This window comes from Scyliorhinus canicula, chromosome 20, assembly GCF_902713615.1.
Source record: "Scyliorhinus canicula chromosome 20, sScyCan1.1, whole genome shotgun sequence".
Taxonomy (NCBI): Eukaryota; Metazoa; Chordata; class Chondrichthyes; order Carcharhiniformes; family Scyliorhinidae; genus Scyliorhinus; species Scyliorhinus canicula.
Window position 1 is genome coordinate 74,555,906 of NC_052165.1, and position 18,921 is coordinate 74,574,826.

Below are 18,921 nucleotides of genomic sequence, written 5' to 3' on the forward strand. Positions count from 1 at the left end.
CTTCATTTGTCACTGGATCAAAATCTTGGAACTCCCTCCCTAACAGCAGTGTGGGTGTACTTACACCGTAGGGACTGCAGCACACCACCACTTATCAAGGGTAGTTAGGGGTGGGCAATAAATGCTAGTCCAGCCAGCAACGCCCGTATTCCATGAACGAATAGATTCAAAAAAATTGTACGTATAGATGTTTATATTTTGCCTGTCCATTTCCTACATGTATCTGTCCACTTCTCTTGTTCCATTCATGAAGGATCTCTCACTCTCGCTTCACAGGTACTGATGATCCAGCTTTTTCATGGAATGCTTTTGAGATAGTTTCTGAGAGAAGCATGTTCTAGAACTGGTTATATTAGACTTGAAATTGTTAACGAGACAGGATAAATTAATGACCTCAGGGCAAAGGCACTCCTAGGTAGCAGCAACCACAATATTGATTGAACTGAGCAATGATTGAATTTCACATCCAATTTGCAAGGGAGAAGAGTGGATCTAAGACTAGTATTTTAAACTTAAATGAGGGCAATTATGTGGGCATGAAAGCCGAGCTAGGTGAGGTGAACTGGGACACTAGGCTAAGGGATAGATCAATAGAGAAGCAGTGACTGACATTTAAGGGTATATTTCAGAATACACAGAAGTATATTCCTACAATAATGAAAAATTCTAAAGGAAGGACCCACCATCCGTGGTTAACCAAAGAAGTTAAGGAAAGCATCAAACTTAAGGAAAAAGCAAAGTGTGGCAGGTCAGGTGATTGGTCAGAATATAAAGGATGTGGCAGAGAATGACTAAAAGGTTAATCATGAGAAAGAAATTAGAGTATGAGAGGAAGCTAGCCAGAAATGTACAATTTTCTACAGGTATTTAAAAAGGGAAAGAGTAAGTGAAGTGAGTGTTAGTCCTCTAGAGAGTGACAAGATAATAGTTGATAATAAGGAAAAGATGGATGAAATGAACAAGTATTTTGCTTCTGTTGTCACTATAGAGTATTCAAAGCATTCCAGTAATAGCTATAAGTCAGAAGGTGGAAGGGAGAAAGGAATTTGGTGAAATTACAATCACTAGGGAATCTGTACTGAGCAAACTGATGGAACCGTGGGCTGATAGGTCTCTGGGTCCAGATGAACCTCATCCCGGGGTCTTTAAAGAGGTAAGTTGAGTTAGTAGATGTGTTGGTGTTAATTTTCAGAAATTCACCAGATTCTAGGAAGGTTCGGTCAGACTGGAAAGTAGCAAATGTAATCCCGCTATTCAAGAAGGGAGGGAGGAAGAAAACATGAAAAGAGGGGCCAGTTAGCTTGACGTCTGTCATGGGGAAGGTGTTAGAATCGATCATTAAAGAGGTTATAGCTGGGCACTTAGAAACCTCAAGGCAATCAGGAAGGGTCAGCATGGTTTTGTGAAGGGGAGATTATGGCCTGGGTTTTTTGGGATGGCAAGGGTGCACTGCCAATTTACACTCTAACGAGCATCGATTGGCATTAAGGGTGTCCCTTCTTGAAGAGCTGCCAGCTAATCAGATTGGACGACAGCTCTCCAGTCCCTGCAGCAACAGTGGCTGGAAGAGGGACTGCATGGAGCTGCCTGAGACCGTCCTGGCAAACGGAGACCCAGGTAAGTGTCAAGGGTGGAAAAGGTAAGCGTGGTCTGGGAGGTTACAAGGGGGTGCAATTGGGTCTCAGGGAAAAGACAGGGTGAGTAGGAAGGAGGACCAGAGGTCATCAAGTTTTAAGTGGAGGGTACCCTGCGTTAGGAGGGCCTTCTGATAGAGACCCCCCCCCCCCTCCCCACCCCAATCACCATTTCTTGCCCACGATCTAACATTCTTTATTTTCGGGTATCCACCTGGAGATGTCATTTTCCCACCACCCCAATCTACTGGACAGTGGCTGGACAGAAAACGCCCAACATGCCATTTAATACTCCTGCCAAAGTGAACAACTTCACAATTTCCCACATTATGGGCGCGATTCTCCGCAAATGCGGCGAGTCGTAAAGGCTGTCGTAAAACTGGCCGTGTTTCACGGCAGCCTCCGCGCCCCCTCCCGGGACCCGATTCTCCCCCCCCCCCCCCCCCCCCCCCCCCCCCCGGGCGGGGCTAGCAGCGGGGCCCCGTGAACCACGGCATCGTGGCCTTAGCGACCGTCGCTAAGTCCGCGCGCCAAGCGTCACGCCGGCTGACGCGCACGATGACGTCAGCCGCGCATGCGCGGGGCCGTCATCTCCCTCGGCCGCCCTGCGGACTGATCCTGTGGGGCGGCGAAGGGAGAAAGAGTGCGTCCGTTACAGACACACTGCCTGCGATCGGTGCCCACCGGTCATGGGCCCATGCCCCCCAATCGGGGTCCTGGATGCCCAGAACGGGCATGTTGCAGCTGTTTTTACGAGGTGTGTTTGCTGCCGTAAAAACGGGCGTAAAGGCCTGGGAACTCGGCCCATCGGCCTGGGGAGAATCACTGTTCGCCGTAAAAAACGGCGAGCAGCGATTCATGTCGTGGGGCGGGGGGGGGGGGGGGGGAAGAATAGCGGGAGGGCGTGGAAAATGTCGGGGACGCCCTCCCGCTATTCTCTGACCCATCGTGGGCAGCGGAGAATCGTGCCCTATATCTGCCAAAGTTTTGCCTAATGGCCCAACATACCATTTACTGGCCACTCAAGAGCCTCAACTGGGGCAAAGGTGGGCTTTCCATTCAAAGACTTGCCCATCCCAGCATAAAGTTGCTGCGAGTTTGGGGCGGGTGGGAAACCGGAGGAAATCCCATCCATGCAATTTCATACTCCCTCTGCGGGAGGGTGTAAAATTCTGGTGCATGTTTATCAAAGCTATTGGATACCTTTGAAGGAGTAACACACACTGTCGTTAAAGGCAGCCCCCTGTAGATGTGCTGTACTCGGATTTCCGGAAGGCACTTGAGAAGGTCTCACATCAAAGGTTATTGCGGAAAATAAAAATTCAGTGACGGGGTAACTGGTTTAGCACACTGAGCTAAATCGCTGGCTTTGAAAGCAGACCAAGGCAGGCCAGCAGCACGGTTCAATTCCTGTGCCAGCCTCCCCAAACAGATGCCGGAATGTGGTGACTAGGGGCTTTTCACAGTAACTTCATTTGAAGCCTACTTGTGACAATATGTGACTTTCATTTCATTTCATATTAGCCTGGATAGAAGATTGGCTGGCAAAGGCGGAGAGTATGTTTAAATGAGTCTTTTTCTGATTGGCAGGATGTGAAGAGTGGAGTCTGTGTTGGGTCCTCAACTTTTTACAATTTATATGAATGACCTAGATAAGTGGAGAAAGGCATGCTAGCTCAATTTGCAGATGACCCAAAGATAGGTAGGAACGTATGTTTTGAAGAGGACACAAGGAGGTTGCAATTGCATATGAACAGCTCGAGTAATTAGGCAAAACTCTGGCAGATATAATGTGGGAAAAATGTGAAGTTGTTCACTTTGGCAGGAGTATGACTTAAATGGAGAATGACAGCAGAGTTCTGAGGTACAGAGGGATCTAGGTGTTCTAGTGCACGAGGCACAAAATGTTAGTATGCAGGTACAGCAAATAATTAAGAATGCTATCCTTTATTATGAAAGAAATTAAACATAACATTAAAGATGTCATGCTTCAGTTGTACAGGACATTTGGTGAAGCCACATCGCGAATATTGTGTGCAGTTTTGGTCTCTGAATTTAAGGAAGGATGTGAATGTGGTGATTCAGAGGAGGTTTACTAGACTGGTAGCGTTGTCTTATGCTGAAAGGTTAAAAAGCTGTGTTTGTTTCCACTAGAGTTTAGAAGCATGAGGTTGACTTGATTAAGTATATAAGATTCTGAATGGTATTGGCAAAATGGAAAGGATGTGTCCTCTCGGTGGTTAGTCTTTTATTACGCTCCTGTATTATCTTTGATTATACTTCTCTGTGTGTTTTGATATACTACGGAGTGTAATATGTGTTACTCAAACCTTGGTTACTGATGAGGTCTTCTGAATCTCGATGAAGAAGACTCGAACTCGTCCAGTAGTAACAAAAGGTTTACTGAGTAACTATAACAATAATTGCGTGAGTTCTTTACTTTAACATTGATACGAGTGATAAGGTTAACAAGATCTAACTGCAGTAACTATGCTTGACTACACTAACTATCTGAGGTAATCTGATACTCTCCTGGTCACAGTCCATCCAAAAAGAGAGCGAGAGAGACCCAATGTGGTTTCTTTTATACCCCTGTTGGTCCGGCCCTCTAGAGATCATGAAGCATTACACATTAACCCCTTATGTACATGCATGTACAGAAATCACTGCAGTTAGCCCAGCACTAGGGGGCGCTATTTAGTGCGTCACCCTTTTAGGTCAGAGACGAGGATTTTTTTTTCTCCCAGAGGATTGTGCGACTTTGGAATTCTCGGCTTCAGGAGGCGGTGGAAGCGGAGTCACTGAATATTTTTTACAGCAATGTTAGGGAAGGGAATCAAAGGTTATCAGGGGAAATTGGGAATGTAGGCAGGAATTCTCCAGTTGTTGAGATTCACTTTTGCCGTCGAGGGCGCACCCACACCAGCGATTTGCAGCAGCGTGAGGGTGGTTACCATGGGAAATCCCATTGACAAGCGGTGGGAAGATAGAATCCCGCCAGCAGTGAACGGCGTGTGGCCGAGAAACACGGGGCTGGGGACCAGAGAATCCCACCACGTAAAACTCAACACAATCAGATCAGCCATGTTATCATTGGATCATGGCGCAGGCTCGAGGGGCCAAATGACCTCCGTCTGCTCCTGTTTCGTATATTTGGCTATTTAGGATCTCCTTTGCTTTCCTTGATTCATGACATTGTTCCGAACGGCAGGCAGTCGGCAAAGTGAATTGTGCCGACTTGCTGACAGTCGGTGTTTAGCGCAGCAGTGTCCGGCCCTTACCTGTAAGTGTGTCCGGTGATCTCGTTACGGACCATCACACAGTCCACCAGCCACTTGGCCAACAGGCCTGAGTTGTCGTGTCCGATCTGAACCGTGGTCAGTTTGCCCAGATTCTGGCACTGAATGAGGGGAAAGAGGAGACATTAATCTGCAGTTCGCAAGCCCGATGGCAACACAAGAGCCTACTCTCTGAGACAGTCTCCATTCCACCACCGACGCTCAAGATCCTGACCTTGGGTTCAATCCATAATGTGCTGACTCCATGCTTGCAATGATATTCGTGTATCTACGATTGACATCAATACTCTGAATATATATGGGGTGGGGAAAAGGGGTTTTTAAAAAAAGCCAAGGACTCCCCCCCGCCTCATTAGAAAGTGCATATGTAAATTCAGGTGAGGGCAGGGTCGATTTCAGCTGTGATGCCACCCAGGGTTGAACAGCCCCACTCAAGATTCACATCAGGAATGGCCACTCAGATGAAGTACTGAGAGGTAACCTAGCACTTGAGAAACCAAATCTCAGCAAAAGTCAGCTTGAGCAATGCAAAGTAAGGAAAACGGGCCTGCATCATAGAATCCCTACAGTGCAGAAGGAGGCCATTTGGCCCATCGAGTCTGCACTGACCTCTGAAAGAGCACCCTACCCCCCTACTACCGCCGCCGCCGCCGCCCCCCCCCCCCCCCTCCCCGGACAACCCCGCAAACCCAACTAACCTTTAAACACAAAGGGAAAATTTATCATGGCCAATCCATCTAACCTGCACATCGTTGGACTGTGGGAGGAAACCGGAGCACCCGGAGGAAACCCACGCAGACACGGGGAGAACGTGAAAACTCCTTGGTTCGAGATCCATCATTACTTCTATTGGTTGGTAAATCAAGAGCTGCAGGCATCCAATGCCCTGACCTGGGCCCCCTACCAGAGCCAATCCTTGCCAGGGATTACCCAATCGCACAGTCAGTCCCTTCATTTAACAAAGCAAGGTAGCGAGGCTGGTCTTTGTGGATATTTCACAACAAAGCAACAACTTGATTGATATAACACCTTTCATATAATAAGACATCTTTTGGCACTTCACAGGGATATTGTCAAACTTAATTTCACACTAACTCATATTACGATAGGTGCTGAAAAGCTTGGTCAAAGAGGTAGGTTTTTAAGGAGTATCTTAAAGGAAGAAAGAGATTTGGGGAGGGGATTTTGTAGCTTAGGCCTAAGTATCATAGAAGAATAGATTTTCACAGTAACTTCATTTGAAGCCTACTTGTGACAATAAGCGATTTTCATTTCATTTCATAGAATCGCTACAGTGCAGAAGTAGGCCATTTGGCCCATTGAGTCTGCACCAACCCTCTGAAAGAACACTCTACCCAGGTCCACCCACCCACCATTCACCCTGCCTATCCCCGTAATGCCGCATCCTTACCTGTACACCCCTTGGCAGTAAGGGGCAATTTAGTGTGGCCAATCCACCTACCTGGCACATCTTTGGACTCTGGGTGGAAACCGGAGCACCCTGAGGAAACCCACACAGACACAGGGAGAATATCCAAATTCCACACAAGATCGGAATTAAACCCGAATCCCTGGCACTGTGAGGCAGCAGTGATAACCACTGTGCCACTGCACCGCCCTAAAGCTGAAGGTATGGGCGCCAAGTGTGAATCAATGAAAATCAGCAGATACAGTCAAGGCCAGAATTGGAGCAATACAGAGATGTGAGAGAGGGCTGTGGACTGGAGGGGCTGATAGGGAAGGATTTGAAGGCAAGATAGGGAAGGATTTGAAGACAAGACAGGGAAGGATTTGAAGACAAGACAGGGAAGGATTTGAAGACAAGACAGGGAAGGATTTGAAGACAAGATAAGGAAGAATTTGAAGATGAGGAGATTTTAAAGACAGTCTGAAGGTCAAATTGGGTCAAAAGGAAAGGACAGTTGGACTAAGGGAGAGCCATGCGCTGTGCACCAACCTCAAAAGTCATTTCCAAAACATTCTTGGGGACCTGCATCACCCCAGTGTCCCCCAGCTCACCCGACACACTGATCCAAGGATTGGACGTGGTGATGGAGTTACTCAGCTTTTTGATGGGAATAATGACAGCTCTGTAAGGGATCACTGTGGGAAGCAAGAAGAGAATGTGGCAGAAACAGTTAGAATAAACACAATATTGCTACACAGAACCATCCCTCACTAGCTTGGCTCTTCTGTCTCGGCTCGGTGGTCAGCACATTTAACCAGCTGGTTGCAGGTTTGTACCTCACCCTGGAGCATTTAACCCAGGTTTACACTGCAGTCTAGTCCTGAGGGACAGCTGCACAGTCCTTGGTGCCATCTTTCAAGTCAAATGTTACTGCAAGGCCTCATCTCTTTTCTTCGGTCAATGTTAAAGGAGCTACAGTGCTCTTTTTAACAAGAGCAGATAGCCCTCCCAAAGCTCTGATCAATATTTATTCATCGATATGCTCAAAATATAGATTATCCAGTGGTTGTTGTTTGTGGGAGCTTGCTGTGCACGAATTAGCTGCTAAGTTTCCTACATGACAACAGTGACAACATTTTGGAAGTGTTTCATTGGCTCTGGCACATCTTGAGGTCACGATAGACGCTCAATAAAAATCTAAATATGCAACTCCAAGTCGTTATGTTCCCTTCTGTATCGATCAGCAGGCAGCAGTATGTAAAATTCCCACAGCTAATAGCACCCTATCAGTTATAAAAGGGTTGTTGGGGGGGGGGGGGGGGGACTTTCCCAACCAGGCCATGACTGTCCCTGACCACAAAGGCCAGTTGGAGGATGTGTAAAATACTCATTCATATGACTGCGAGTATTCTACACAAAAGTCTAATATAAAATTCTCATCCTGGTGTTCCAGTTTCCCCAATGGTCTTGTCCTCCAAACCTCCTACGCCCCTCAGAGAATTCAGCGTTCCATTCGATAAAACTTGCTTCGTCCACAGCCTCGATTTCCTTCGCTTGACCACTTTGGTTGTGCCTTCAGTTGCCTGGGCTGAAGCTCTGGCATCCACTCGCAAAACCCAACTCCCTCTCGCCCTTTTAAGATGCCATCAAACCTACCTTTCGTTTGACCAAATGTTTGGGATCATACCCAATATGGCTCACTGTCAAATTAGATCTGAATGTTCCTGCAAACTGCCTTGGGACAGTTCTATATATAAATGGAAGTTGCGACTGAGGGTTGATGGGAGGAGCTCGAACGCTGGGGCACAGAAGAGGTAGGGATTATCTTTATAGTCAACCTGCAGTGAACCTAATAAGGTCAGACAGCAGCTTTACAACAACCAGGAGAGAGCTTCCACCGTGGATTCCCCACCCTGTCCCCCCCCCCCCCCCAAAACACCCACAGCCACCCCCACCGCCCCCTCTCCCCACATCCTCAGGTTGGTCCCCTGTGGTATTGTGAGACCCCTTTGAGAGACAAGAATTGATGTCTTTGGTCTCATTTCTAAAAGTTACATTATGTATATAGAACTTAAAATGCAGGACTCTCTGTGGAGCAGCACCCCTATCTGAAATCGTCCTCCATTCAAAATGGCAGCTTCAAAGCTGCCCAGTTACAAAGGAAGAGTCCATTGAAGTGATAAATATCCCTTACTTCATGGGCTAATCGGCACGGTTGTACAGCAACTTCTAAGCAAATTAAAACTGCTACGGATGGGAACGTGATTTTTCAAGAGGAACCCACCGATTCAGAAAGGGGGTGTGTCCTCCTCCCTGACACAGTCTGCTGCAAACTATTGCATAATGACTGCGTTCACAGTTGCGGACTGGACTGTTCAGAGTGAGAGAGACAGACAAACAGGTTACTCCTGGTTTAGAGATAGGATAAATTCCGTTTGTAGTTAATGGAGGCAAGTTTCTGCTTTGTGACTTCTTTGTCAGAAGTCCAGGAGGTGAGATAATTGGGATGACAAAAATAACCCTCTTATTTTGCTGTACAACCAACTTGCTCGCCAGCTAAAGTGACCCGAGTAAAAGTCCTGAACGTATTGCCGGCTAATACTGAGGATGAAGTGATGAGATGAGGCCAACTTTAGGCCTGAATGATTGCTGTTTGTCGGAGAAAAGAAAATCCGATGGGAGATCGGGAAAGTTACAGTTTTGTCTTCCGGGGAAAGATTGAGCTAGGATGCAGGGAAGATGTGGTGATGTTTGATTTAACAATTCTGGCGACTATTCGACCCATTGCGTCTGTGCCAGCCCCTTTTAGCTATCCCAGGAGTCCCAGTCCCTTCCCCGCCTTTTCCTCATAGCTCTGCCAATTTATCCGTGGCTGGTATTTTCCTGATGCCCTTCTCGCACAGCACTTTCCAAATAGTAACAACTCATTGCAAAATTATTCCAGTACAGTTATCATGCCTTTATACGATACTGTCCCAACTTACTGATTGTCGTGAACACGCTGGTAAAGCAGAAGTAGTCCACAGCATTGAGCGACAACAGGTGGTAAAGAAATTGCTCCTTCTCATCCTCACAGCGGAGGAAGGCATAACGCTTGTACAGCTTCCTGTTGGTGGGGAAGAAAGATCGTAAACACCAGCTGAACGGTAAACCCCCCCCCCCCCCCCCGACTCCAGATCAACAATAACACCAACGATCGGCCTTTAACATAGCAAAATGCCCCAAGATACCGTCATTTGACATCAAGCCACTTATGGAGACATTAGGACAGTTGACCAAGGAAGTTGATTTTAAGATCTACTCCTGAGCAGTTCAAGGTGGCAGCATCCCACCACCGTCTCAAGGGCATTAGAGATGGGCAATAAAAGCTGTCCTTGCCAGCGATGCCCACATCCCGTCAATGAATAAATAAAAATAAAAGACTTAAAGGAGGGGATGGAGGTTGGAGAGTTTTAGGATGGGATTCCCCAGGACAGCTGAAGACCTGGCCAATGGTGGCGCAATTAAAATCGGGAATGGTCAAGAGACAGGAACTGGAGGATTGCAGGAATCTGAGGGTTGTAGGGCTGGGGGAGGGAGAGGTCGGGGGGGGGGGGGGGGGGGGCTGGGTGGGCGGGACGAGGTCACACAGGATTTAAACACCTGGGCCGGGATTCTCCCCTACCCGGCGGGGCGGGTGTCCCGGTGGGATGGAGTGGCATGAACCACTCCGGCGTCGGACTGCCCCAAAGGTGCGGACCTTTAGGGGCCAAGCCCTAACCTTGAGGGGCTAGTCCCGCGCCGGAGTGGTTGGCGCCCCGCCAGCCGGGGGAAAGGCCTTTTGCACCACGCCAGCCGGGGCCGAAGGGACTTCGCCAGCCGGCGGAAGTCCGTGCATGCGCCAGAGCGTCAGCAGCTGCTGACGTCATCCCCGTGCATGCGCAGGGGAGGGGGTCGCTTCCACGTCCGCCATCGTGAAGGCTATGGCCAACGCGGAAGGAAAAGAGTGCTCCCACGGCACAGACCCGCCCGCAGATCGGTGGGCCCCGTGGGGGCACCCCCCCCCCCCCGGAGGCCAGATCCCCCCGCACCACCACCCCCCCACCCCCCTCCCAGGACCCCGGAGCCCGCCCACGCCACCAGTCCCGCCGGTAAGGTAGGTGGTTTGATTCCTGGCGGCGGGACCCGCATGACAGCGGCGGGACTTCGGCCCATTGCAGGCCGGAGAATCGTCGGGGGGGGGGGGGGCGCCGATAGGCGGCACGATTCCCATCCCCGCCAAATCTCTGGTGCCAGAGACGGCGGGGGCGGGATTCATGCCGCCCCCCCCCCCGGCGATTCTCCGACCCGGCGGGGGGTCAGAGAATCCAGCCCCAGGTTGCAAATTTTAAATTTGGACATTGCTGAGTTTCCACGCTCTGCTTGGGCGTTAAGCAGGCTAATGTAGAAATGGTGAAAACCAACTGTCTTGCCCCTCTCACTTGCTTGTACATAGACATAGAACATACAGTGCAGAAGGAGGCCATTCAGCCCATCGAGTCTGCACCGACCCACTTCTACCCTATCCCCGTAACCCAATAACCCCTCCTAACCTTTTTGGTCAACAAGGACAATTTAGCATGGCCAATCCACCTAACCTGCACGTGCTTGGACTGTGGGAGGAAACCGGAGCACCCGGAGGAAACCCATGCAGACACGGGGAGAACGTGCAGACTTCGCACAGACAGTGACCCAGTGGGGAACTGAACCTGGGACCCTGGTGCTGTGAAGCTACAGTGCTACCCAATGTGCTACCGTGCTGCTTGTTCCCTCTTCTCCTGCAGTCAGTAGCTTGTACTGCCTGCCTACAAAAGTACAATGCGACGTGGTACAGAATAGTAAATATAAAAGACGGGAAATCGCTTAACGATTCGGGAGTCGGGATTTATATCATTGTTGTGAGATAATTTGTTGTGTGCGATAGAGGTTAACACATGATTCAGATGAGGTCATTCAGACGCAGGATGTGAATGTTGAGTAAGCAGGTTGTGTCGAATTTATGCAATTTTAGAGGTGCTGTTGAAGAACCGGTGCAAGAATCAGAGCTAGTTTGGAGCCAATATCTGTTGAGGTGTAATATATGTAACAATGAAAACTGTCCTGACGGCTATAAATATAACATTTACATTCCCCAGAGAATGAGGTGTACTTGTTCCAATATTGCCACCACTTAGACCGACGTAGTATATGATACAAAAAGATGAAATGCCGATAATCTCAGGACTGCTGGGTGTGGAGCAAGTCATTTGACATCGTACATTTACATGTATTTATAACTTCACTCTCATATGCTCTGCTGAGACCTTGCCTGGATTAGGTACGTGAAAGGCTCTGATGGATATCCTACCAGTAAGTATATAAAAATATAATTTGGTTTCGGTAATATCGACTGAAACTAAAAGCAACAAGTTGATTTTTCACTGACATCCAATCATTTAGATTAATCTACTCAGTTGATCTAGCTCATGGCTCTTAGCACAAGACGGCCCAGATCAAAGTCACCCAACTTGAAAGGCACAGGCCCAGGGGGAAGCTGCTTTGAAACTGTCAGCTCGAGAACACGTCACTTGACACAGGAAGACTTAGGAAGGAAAATGGGCTAAAATATAAACCTCCAGTCAAGAAAGGCCACTGTTCCTGTGGATAAAGCGTGGGACTCATGGGCAGAGCTCCGTGTTGCTTGCATTCCCCAATTACAGGCTGGTTAAGCCTAGCCAGCGTACCAGGGTACCACCCTCACAACCAGCGCTGCTGAACGTTCGGAGGGTGGAGAAACTCCGTTTTCTCTACATTCTGCTATAGTTTGCCGCTTCAGAACATATGAAAGTTAGAAATGAGAAGCAGACTTCAGTTCATCCACTGATCTGATATGGGTGTTCAAATCTATGAGTTTTAACATGAATAATTGGGCAAAACAATTTCTACTAGAAATACATCAATAAGGGGCGGCATGGTAGCGGAGTGCTTAGTGCTGCTGCCTCATGCACCGAGGGTCCGGGTTCAATCCCGGGTCACTGTCCGTGTGGAGTTTGCACATTCTCCCTGTGTCTGCGTGGGTCTCATCCCCGCAACCGAAAAAGATGTGCAGGGTAGGTGGACCAGGGTTAATGGAAGAGTGGGGAGGTTACTAGAGACAGGTTGTCTGAGAGGTTTAAGAGATGAAATATTAAAGGTGTTAGGTTTGAGCATTTGTCATGAGGGGTGTGGTGATATGATTTGCATACCTGTCTGCCATTGGGGCAGAACACCGGCTTACCATTGGCCCTGGTCGGTCATGTGCCTCTCGACCGATTGGTTGAGGTGCTGAGTTAACCACGCCTCCATTGCCGAGGTATAAATAGTCAAACGCCCGGCGGTCGTTCATTTTATGGTAGACGACCGCAGGGCTATGTTCTAGTTTATTAAAGCCTGACTTTTGTAAAGCAACTCGTCTCTCGTACAATTGATGGCCCATCAATGGGTTATGGTGGGTGTGAATTACAAGTAAATAACTTGGATTGATTTTTCAGCTGTTGCATTTCAAAAGGGAGTTCGGAGGTGGCAAAGAACGCATCTTACAGGCGTTCCGTGACTAAACAGTGAAGGTATTTAAAATTTTACTAGCCTGAAAGGAGAGGCAAAATAGAAAAAAAAAGATGAAACATAAAACAATGGAACCGGAGATCAAAGGATGTTTAAGGAAAGGGATGTTTAACTGTTTTGAATTGCTGTTGGGGAAAACCCCTGAAGACCAGCTCCTTTGTGTGGGAAGATGAGAAGCTGTCGCAGTTCTGAATTTGAGACAGCCACCAGTGATAAGCCAGGAGGGTCTGTGCTTTTGGAAGCAGGTTAACTCCTTTTGGAATTCCACATCAGAGTGGATGTGCCTGAGAAATCATGAGATGTACCTTTATTCAAGTCGACAACAGTTCCTTTACTTGGGTAACATGTACTGAATTTTTATGGTTAAAATCTATAAGGAGTTATTGCCAAAAAAGGTTGTTTAATTGTGCATGACTAAGCAAGCTTTTGGGGGGGTGGATCTGTTTCAACTTGTGAGCTTCAGCTTCTTTTCTTTTTAATAAATGTTTTGATTTTTAAAACTCTCAAAGAGCTACTGGAGTCCTATGCTTTTGGGGTCAGTAGCTCTTCTTCCTCGATCTCCGAAGGAAAGAAAAGGATTTATGATCAGTGAGGCAGGCTTTACCCTCTGGTCCGGTTTGTTCAGCAATAAGATCAACTGTGATCATAACACAATTGTTGAAGATTAAACAGACATGAGCAAAAAATTGATTGCTTAAACCTACTTGATAAGAGCTTGGTTCAACATGAGCTGCTTGAGCTGCTGAGAAAGCACCTTCTTTTCAAGGGACAGTCTTATCCAGGCCCGAGCCCGGCCTACATCCGTCTTGATCTCGCTCATGTGTTGGACGTGCCTGAAATATTTAACAACATTCAACTTTTTAAAACTAAAATCTTCCTCCTTGTCCCTCTGATCGTCTCTCCTTTTATATAGCTATTGGCCACAATATAGGAGGGGTGGTGGGTTTGTGAGGGACTCGATCATTGCTGAGTCAGAAGGTGGTGGGTTCAAGCCCTATTCAACCTTGGACACGTAATCTAGGCTGACACCCCAGCGCAGGACTGAGGGAATGCTGCAGGGACTGAGGGAATGCTGCAGGGACTGAGAGAATGCTGCAGGGACTGAGGGAATGCTGCAGGGACTGAGGGAATGCTGCAGGGACTGAGGGAATGCTGCAGGGACTGAGGGAATGCTGCAGTGCTGAAGGCCCAAAAGCTCAGATGAGAAACTATGCCAGTGTTTTTCAAACTTTTTTTCCGGGGACCCATTTTACCAACCGGCCAGCCTTCGGGACCCAACCCGGCCGACCTTCATGACCCACGCCGGCCGACCTTCATGACCCACGCCGGCCGACCTGCGTGATGCTTTGGCCCCAATGGTCCCTTTGGCCCCCCCGAAATTATAAAAAAAAGGCTGCGACCATATGGAAAAAAAATACGGCTGCACTGCGCATGCGTGCCCGATCATCGGTGTGCATGCGCATAGTTTTACGCATGTGCACCAATGATCGGGCACGCATGCGCAGTGTGGCCAAATTTTTTTTATATGGTTGCGGCCTTTTTGAAGGTCGCTTGCAGCCGGCATAGTTAAAAGCCAGCGGCTGCAGCTGTTGCGCGCAGATTTGCGCAATCGGGAGTGCCGCGACTGGCGGTTCCGCGACCCTCCCGACACACGCCCGCGACCCACTCGCGGGTGGTGCCCCCGAATTTGTATTAAGGAACTCACGAGAAACTTCTTTACCCAGAGAGTGAGAAGAATGTGGAACCTGCTAGCTACCAGGAGGAGCTGAGGAAAGGAGCACAGATGCATTTAAGGGTTTAAGAGGAAGGAGAAGGGGTTATGAAGTTGCGCTGATAGGTTTTGATGAAGGAGGTGGGAGAAGGTCCTTTCTGCTGTACAGAGGTCGAGTGAAACATTAGATTGATTAGCTAGATCTTGTTGAATTCTTGCACTGGCTTGAATACTACACTTTCTGAGATTACTCCTCAGCTCCTGTGTGCGCGCACGTGTGAGTTAAGCTGCTGGCCTAACATGCTTTTTCCAGCTGTTCAAGACTCGCCATCATACTGTACCTCATGTCATGGATGAGGGAGACCCGGAGGGTCGGCAAGTTCAGTCCCGACTCCGACCTTCGCCGTTCTGGCCCAGCTGCAACTGAGAGAACATTCCAGAAAAGGCAAATGAGAGTCTGGACACGGAGGGATTTACCACATCATGCATCGTCCATAAGCTAAATCAAATTCATACGAGCTCCTTGGTCATCGTTGTAAAGACATTGCCGGAAAGTCATTTGGGTGAGGATGAGGCAGGTTTAGATTGAGGCGGTTTCCATTGGTAGGGTTGCCAACCCTTCAGGAATGCTCTGGAATCTCCAGTACACTGCTGTTTGCAATCCTGATGGGCAATAAATGCTGGCCTAGTATCACCCAAATCATGTAAATGATATTTTTTTAAAAGAAGAAAAATCATTGCAGCATTGAAAAAATGATTGTTTTATTTTATATCACTTTGTTTATTAGTTATTTAAAAACATTGGAGATGGGAGAAGAAAGGCTGTTTTGCCCAGACATGGTGACCAGGGTCATGTCAACAGGTCATGTGATGAAACCTTCAGGAATGCATCCAATCAGAGTTGACAATCTTATTACAGCGGTTGCCATGAACAATGGGCCGAATAATTTGGGAAGAATAATTCCTGAAACTAAATGGCGAGGCCTGATTATTAGGCCTTGGGGGTCTGATTTTCATTGATCAGATGAGCTGGCGAGGCCTGATTATTAGGCCTTGGGGGTCTGATTTTCATTGATCAGATGAGCTGGGCGAGTAGCAGGCACTTTACATGACTGATGAATCATCGTGAGCAACCTCCATCAAACAGTCTACAGCAGACCACAGACATAACACGAGGTAACCCTGGAGAGCTGTGGAAACCAAAGGCCCAACGTCACATGTTCCCCTGAACCTGTAGCACTTACCTTATCCTTATCATGGTAGGTCTCAAATGAGACCTATACTGTATCCCAAAACATTGTTTTCTGAAGGTAATCAATCCAATTTTAATTTGAATGAATCAATATTATCACTGTATCCCTAACAACCTGTTTCATAGAATGACCATTTGCTCATGAAAATGATGTTTCCCCAGGTTCATTTTAAATTTACCTCCCTGTCTATCAGAGGCTGTGGTTCTACTGGACAAAATGAAACACTGTGTTACAGCCTACATTAAATCGTGATTGTCGCTTCTGGCAAACAGACATCTGCTTACCTGGGGTCTCCGCCATCCCTTCTCTCTTCTCCTCACTCTCCTGATAGTGGAGTAGGTGGGACCAGAGCGCTGATTTCCCCTGCGAGAAACCAAGGAAAGACAAAGTGCTGAGGAGGTAATCGACTGACTAGTGGGGCGTCCTACACTCAAACAACTCCTTAGGCATCATCTGGGAAAGGACAGAGTCCCTCCAAATGACTTACCTGTTTGATAAGCAGCCCATGACTCCAGATTCTCTCCAGGAGGTCGCACAGGCTTGCTATCAGTGTGTTCTCCTCCAAGCCAGTGATGTTTGCCTCTCCATGTCCCAGCTCTACAGCTTCGTGCCCCATCTTTTCCACCAACATTCGTTTGGTCTGCAAGACAGGACATTCAAATATATTAAAACCCATCCCGATTCTTATTAAAACCTATCTTGGGCAGCACGGTAGCATTGTGGATAGCACAATGGCTTCACAGCTCCAGGGTCCCAGGTTCGATTCCGGCATGGGTCACTGTCTGTGTCGAGTCTGCACATCCTCCCCGTGTGTGCGTGGGTTTCCTCCGGGTGCTCCGGTTTCCTCCCACGGTCCGAAGTTATGCAGGTTAGGTGGATTGGCCATGATAAATTGCCCTTAGTGTCCAAAATTGTCCTTAGTGTTGGGTGGGGTTATTGGGTTATGGGGATAAGGTGGAGGTGTTGACCTTGGGTAGGGTGCTCTTTCCAAGAGCCGGTGCACTCGATGGGCCGAATGGCCTCCTTCTGCACTGTAGATTCTATGATATCTGTGATATCTTAGCCAGCTTAAAGCAGAACATGCTAGGACAGGAAACAAAAATCAACGGATACGTTTGGGTTAAAAGAATTTAATCTGGGCCTAGTGGTCTGGATTGGGACCTGTGGCCTCTTCTGCCAATTATCGTAAACCCTTCAGTGACCTCAGAGCAGCACAGCAGCACCATGGTTTGTACTGGTACCTCACAGCACCAGTGACCCGGGTTCAATTCCAGTCTTGGGTCACTGTCTGTGTGGAGTTTGCACGTTCTCCCCATGTCTGCGTGGGTTTCACCCCCACAACCCAAAGATGTGCTGGTTAGGTGGATTGGTCACTCTAAATTGCCCCTTCATTGGAAAATAAAAATAAATGGGTACTCTAAATTTTTCTTAAAAAATCTCTGACACCATTTTATTGAATCTCCACTGCACCCTCTCCAGGGCCTTGACACCCTTCCTAAAAATGGGGTACTGAACTGAAAAGAACACTCCAGCTGGTGCCTAACCAGTGTTTTTAATAACAGTTCAGCATAACTTCCTTGCTTATGTACCATCTGCTCTATTAATAAAGTTTAGGATCCCTTTATTTCCACTCCTCGCCTTGTGACATACACCTCCCCAGTCTCCATTTTATTCAATCTTGAGATGATACTCCCAGTGCAACACTGAAGGTCTCACATATCCTGCTGACTGGAAGGTTCAGTAAGGGTCGTAAGTGGGAGCACCAGCTTATTAGGCCTTCCACCCCTCTTAATCAACAGCACTGACACCAGCTGAAGCCATCAGCTCACCTGAGATCAAAAATTTAACCTCTGGACTGACATGATCTTGTGCGTTGGCCGATAAGAATGATGCACTACTGAAAATCTAGTTCTTGACTAGTTAAAATAATTTATTAAAGAAAAATGTGTGGTAAAGATAACTGGAATAAATATATAAAAAATTACTAACACTAATTATTCTTGAGCTGCTACAAAATAAGTCTATCCACCAAAACGACTTATTCCCAACTCTCCGAGACACAGTCACATGGTAGGTTTATACTGCCACCTGCTGGTCGGAGGCCGTATATACTATTATACACGAGATTGCTTATGCATATCATCACAAGGACAAGATACGATAGGGGAAAGGTGAGGGAAAGAATGAATCGCCTCATTCACCCGGCCCGAGTCGGTTCTTTGCCGATATACAATTGAGAGAGAAAAATAGCCATCGAATTACCTTTATGCGACATTCTTTCAGCAGGCCCTCTACAAACTTCCAGTTAGTCTGTGCAATGACAGCAGGTGACAGGTCAGAGAGCTTTGGTTGCCGTAGGCTTTTCCCTATACTCCGGGCCTCCTGGATGTATTTCTGTTAACAAGAGCAGATATATTTACGGCGGCTCTTTCTAAACTTCCAAGCAGACTCCTGTCAAATCACACTTTTCCCGTTGTGTCAGAATGCAATATGATGGGAGAAGAGGGGTGTGGTTAAATTTAGCGAAACATGCAAATCACAGATTGATTTAACTATACCCTGGCCTCACCGAGAACATTGCTCCCAGATATAGGGAGCACTCTGCAGTGACTTTCTCACACACGTGACTAGGTGTCTGTTCGGTTATTTCTCACTCGCTTCTACCCGCCAAAACTCTCGTATCTCCACTCCAAAATGCTCCTGGTCCTGTTTCATGGACTCCAAGATGCTCAGGGCTCCTCGGAACCCTCCTGCTATACTTTTTAAAACAATTCCGAGTACCCATTTCATTTTTTTCCAATTAAGGGACAATTTAGCATGGCCAATGCGCATCTTTGGCTTGTGGGGGCGGAACCCACACAAACACGGGGAGAATGTGCAAACTCCACACGGACAGTGACCCAGAGCCGGGATCGAACCTGGGACCACGGCGCCCGTGAGGCAGCAGGGCTAACCCACTGTGCCACCGTGCTGCCCCTCCTTCTATACTTTTTGAAAAACAATAGGCCAGACCCTC

At 47.8% G+C, this 18,921-nt stretch overlaps 1 protein-coding gene across 3 annotated transcripts in view; it reads right to left on the reverse strand.

Annotated features, from left to right (window-relative positions):
* Nucleotides 1-18,921, reverse strand: part of LOC119955173 (DENN domain-containing protein 5B) — a 291,496-nt gene that overhangs the window by 19,525 nt on the left and 253,050 nt on the right. For all 3 annotated transcript variants that reach the window (XM_038781152.1, XM_038781150.1, XM_038781151.1), the window contains 8 exons: nt 18,168-18,299; nt 16,393-16,545; nt 16,190-16,268; nt 14,994-15,075; nt 13,646-13,774; nt 9,326-9,447; nt 6,891-7,036; nt 4,916-5,034 (listed from right to left, as the gene is read on the reverse strand). In XM_038781152.1, coding sequence (XP_038637080.1) covers nt 4,916-5,034; nt 6,891-7,036; nt 9,326-9,447; nt 13,646-13,774; nt 14,994-15,075; nt 16,190-16,268; nt 16,393-16,545; nt 18,168-18,299 — 962 coding nt within the window. The remainder of the gene's footprint in view (nt 1-4,915; nt 5,035-6,890; nt 7,037-9,325; nt 9,448-13,645; nt 13,775-14,993; nt 15,076-16,189; nt 16,269-16,392; nt 16,546-18,167; nt 18,300-18,921) is intronic.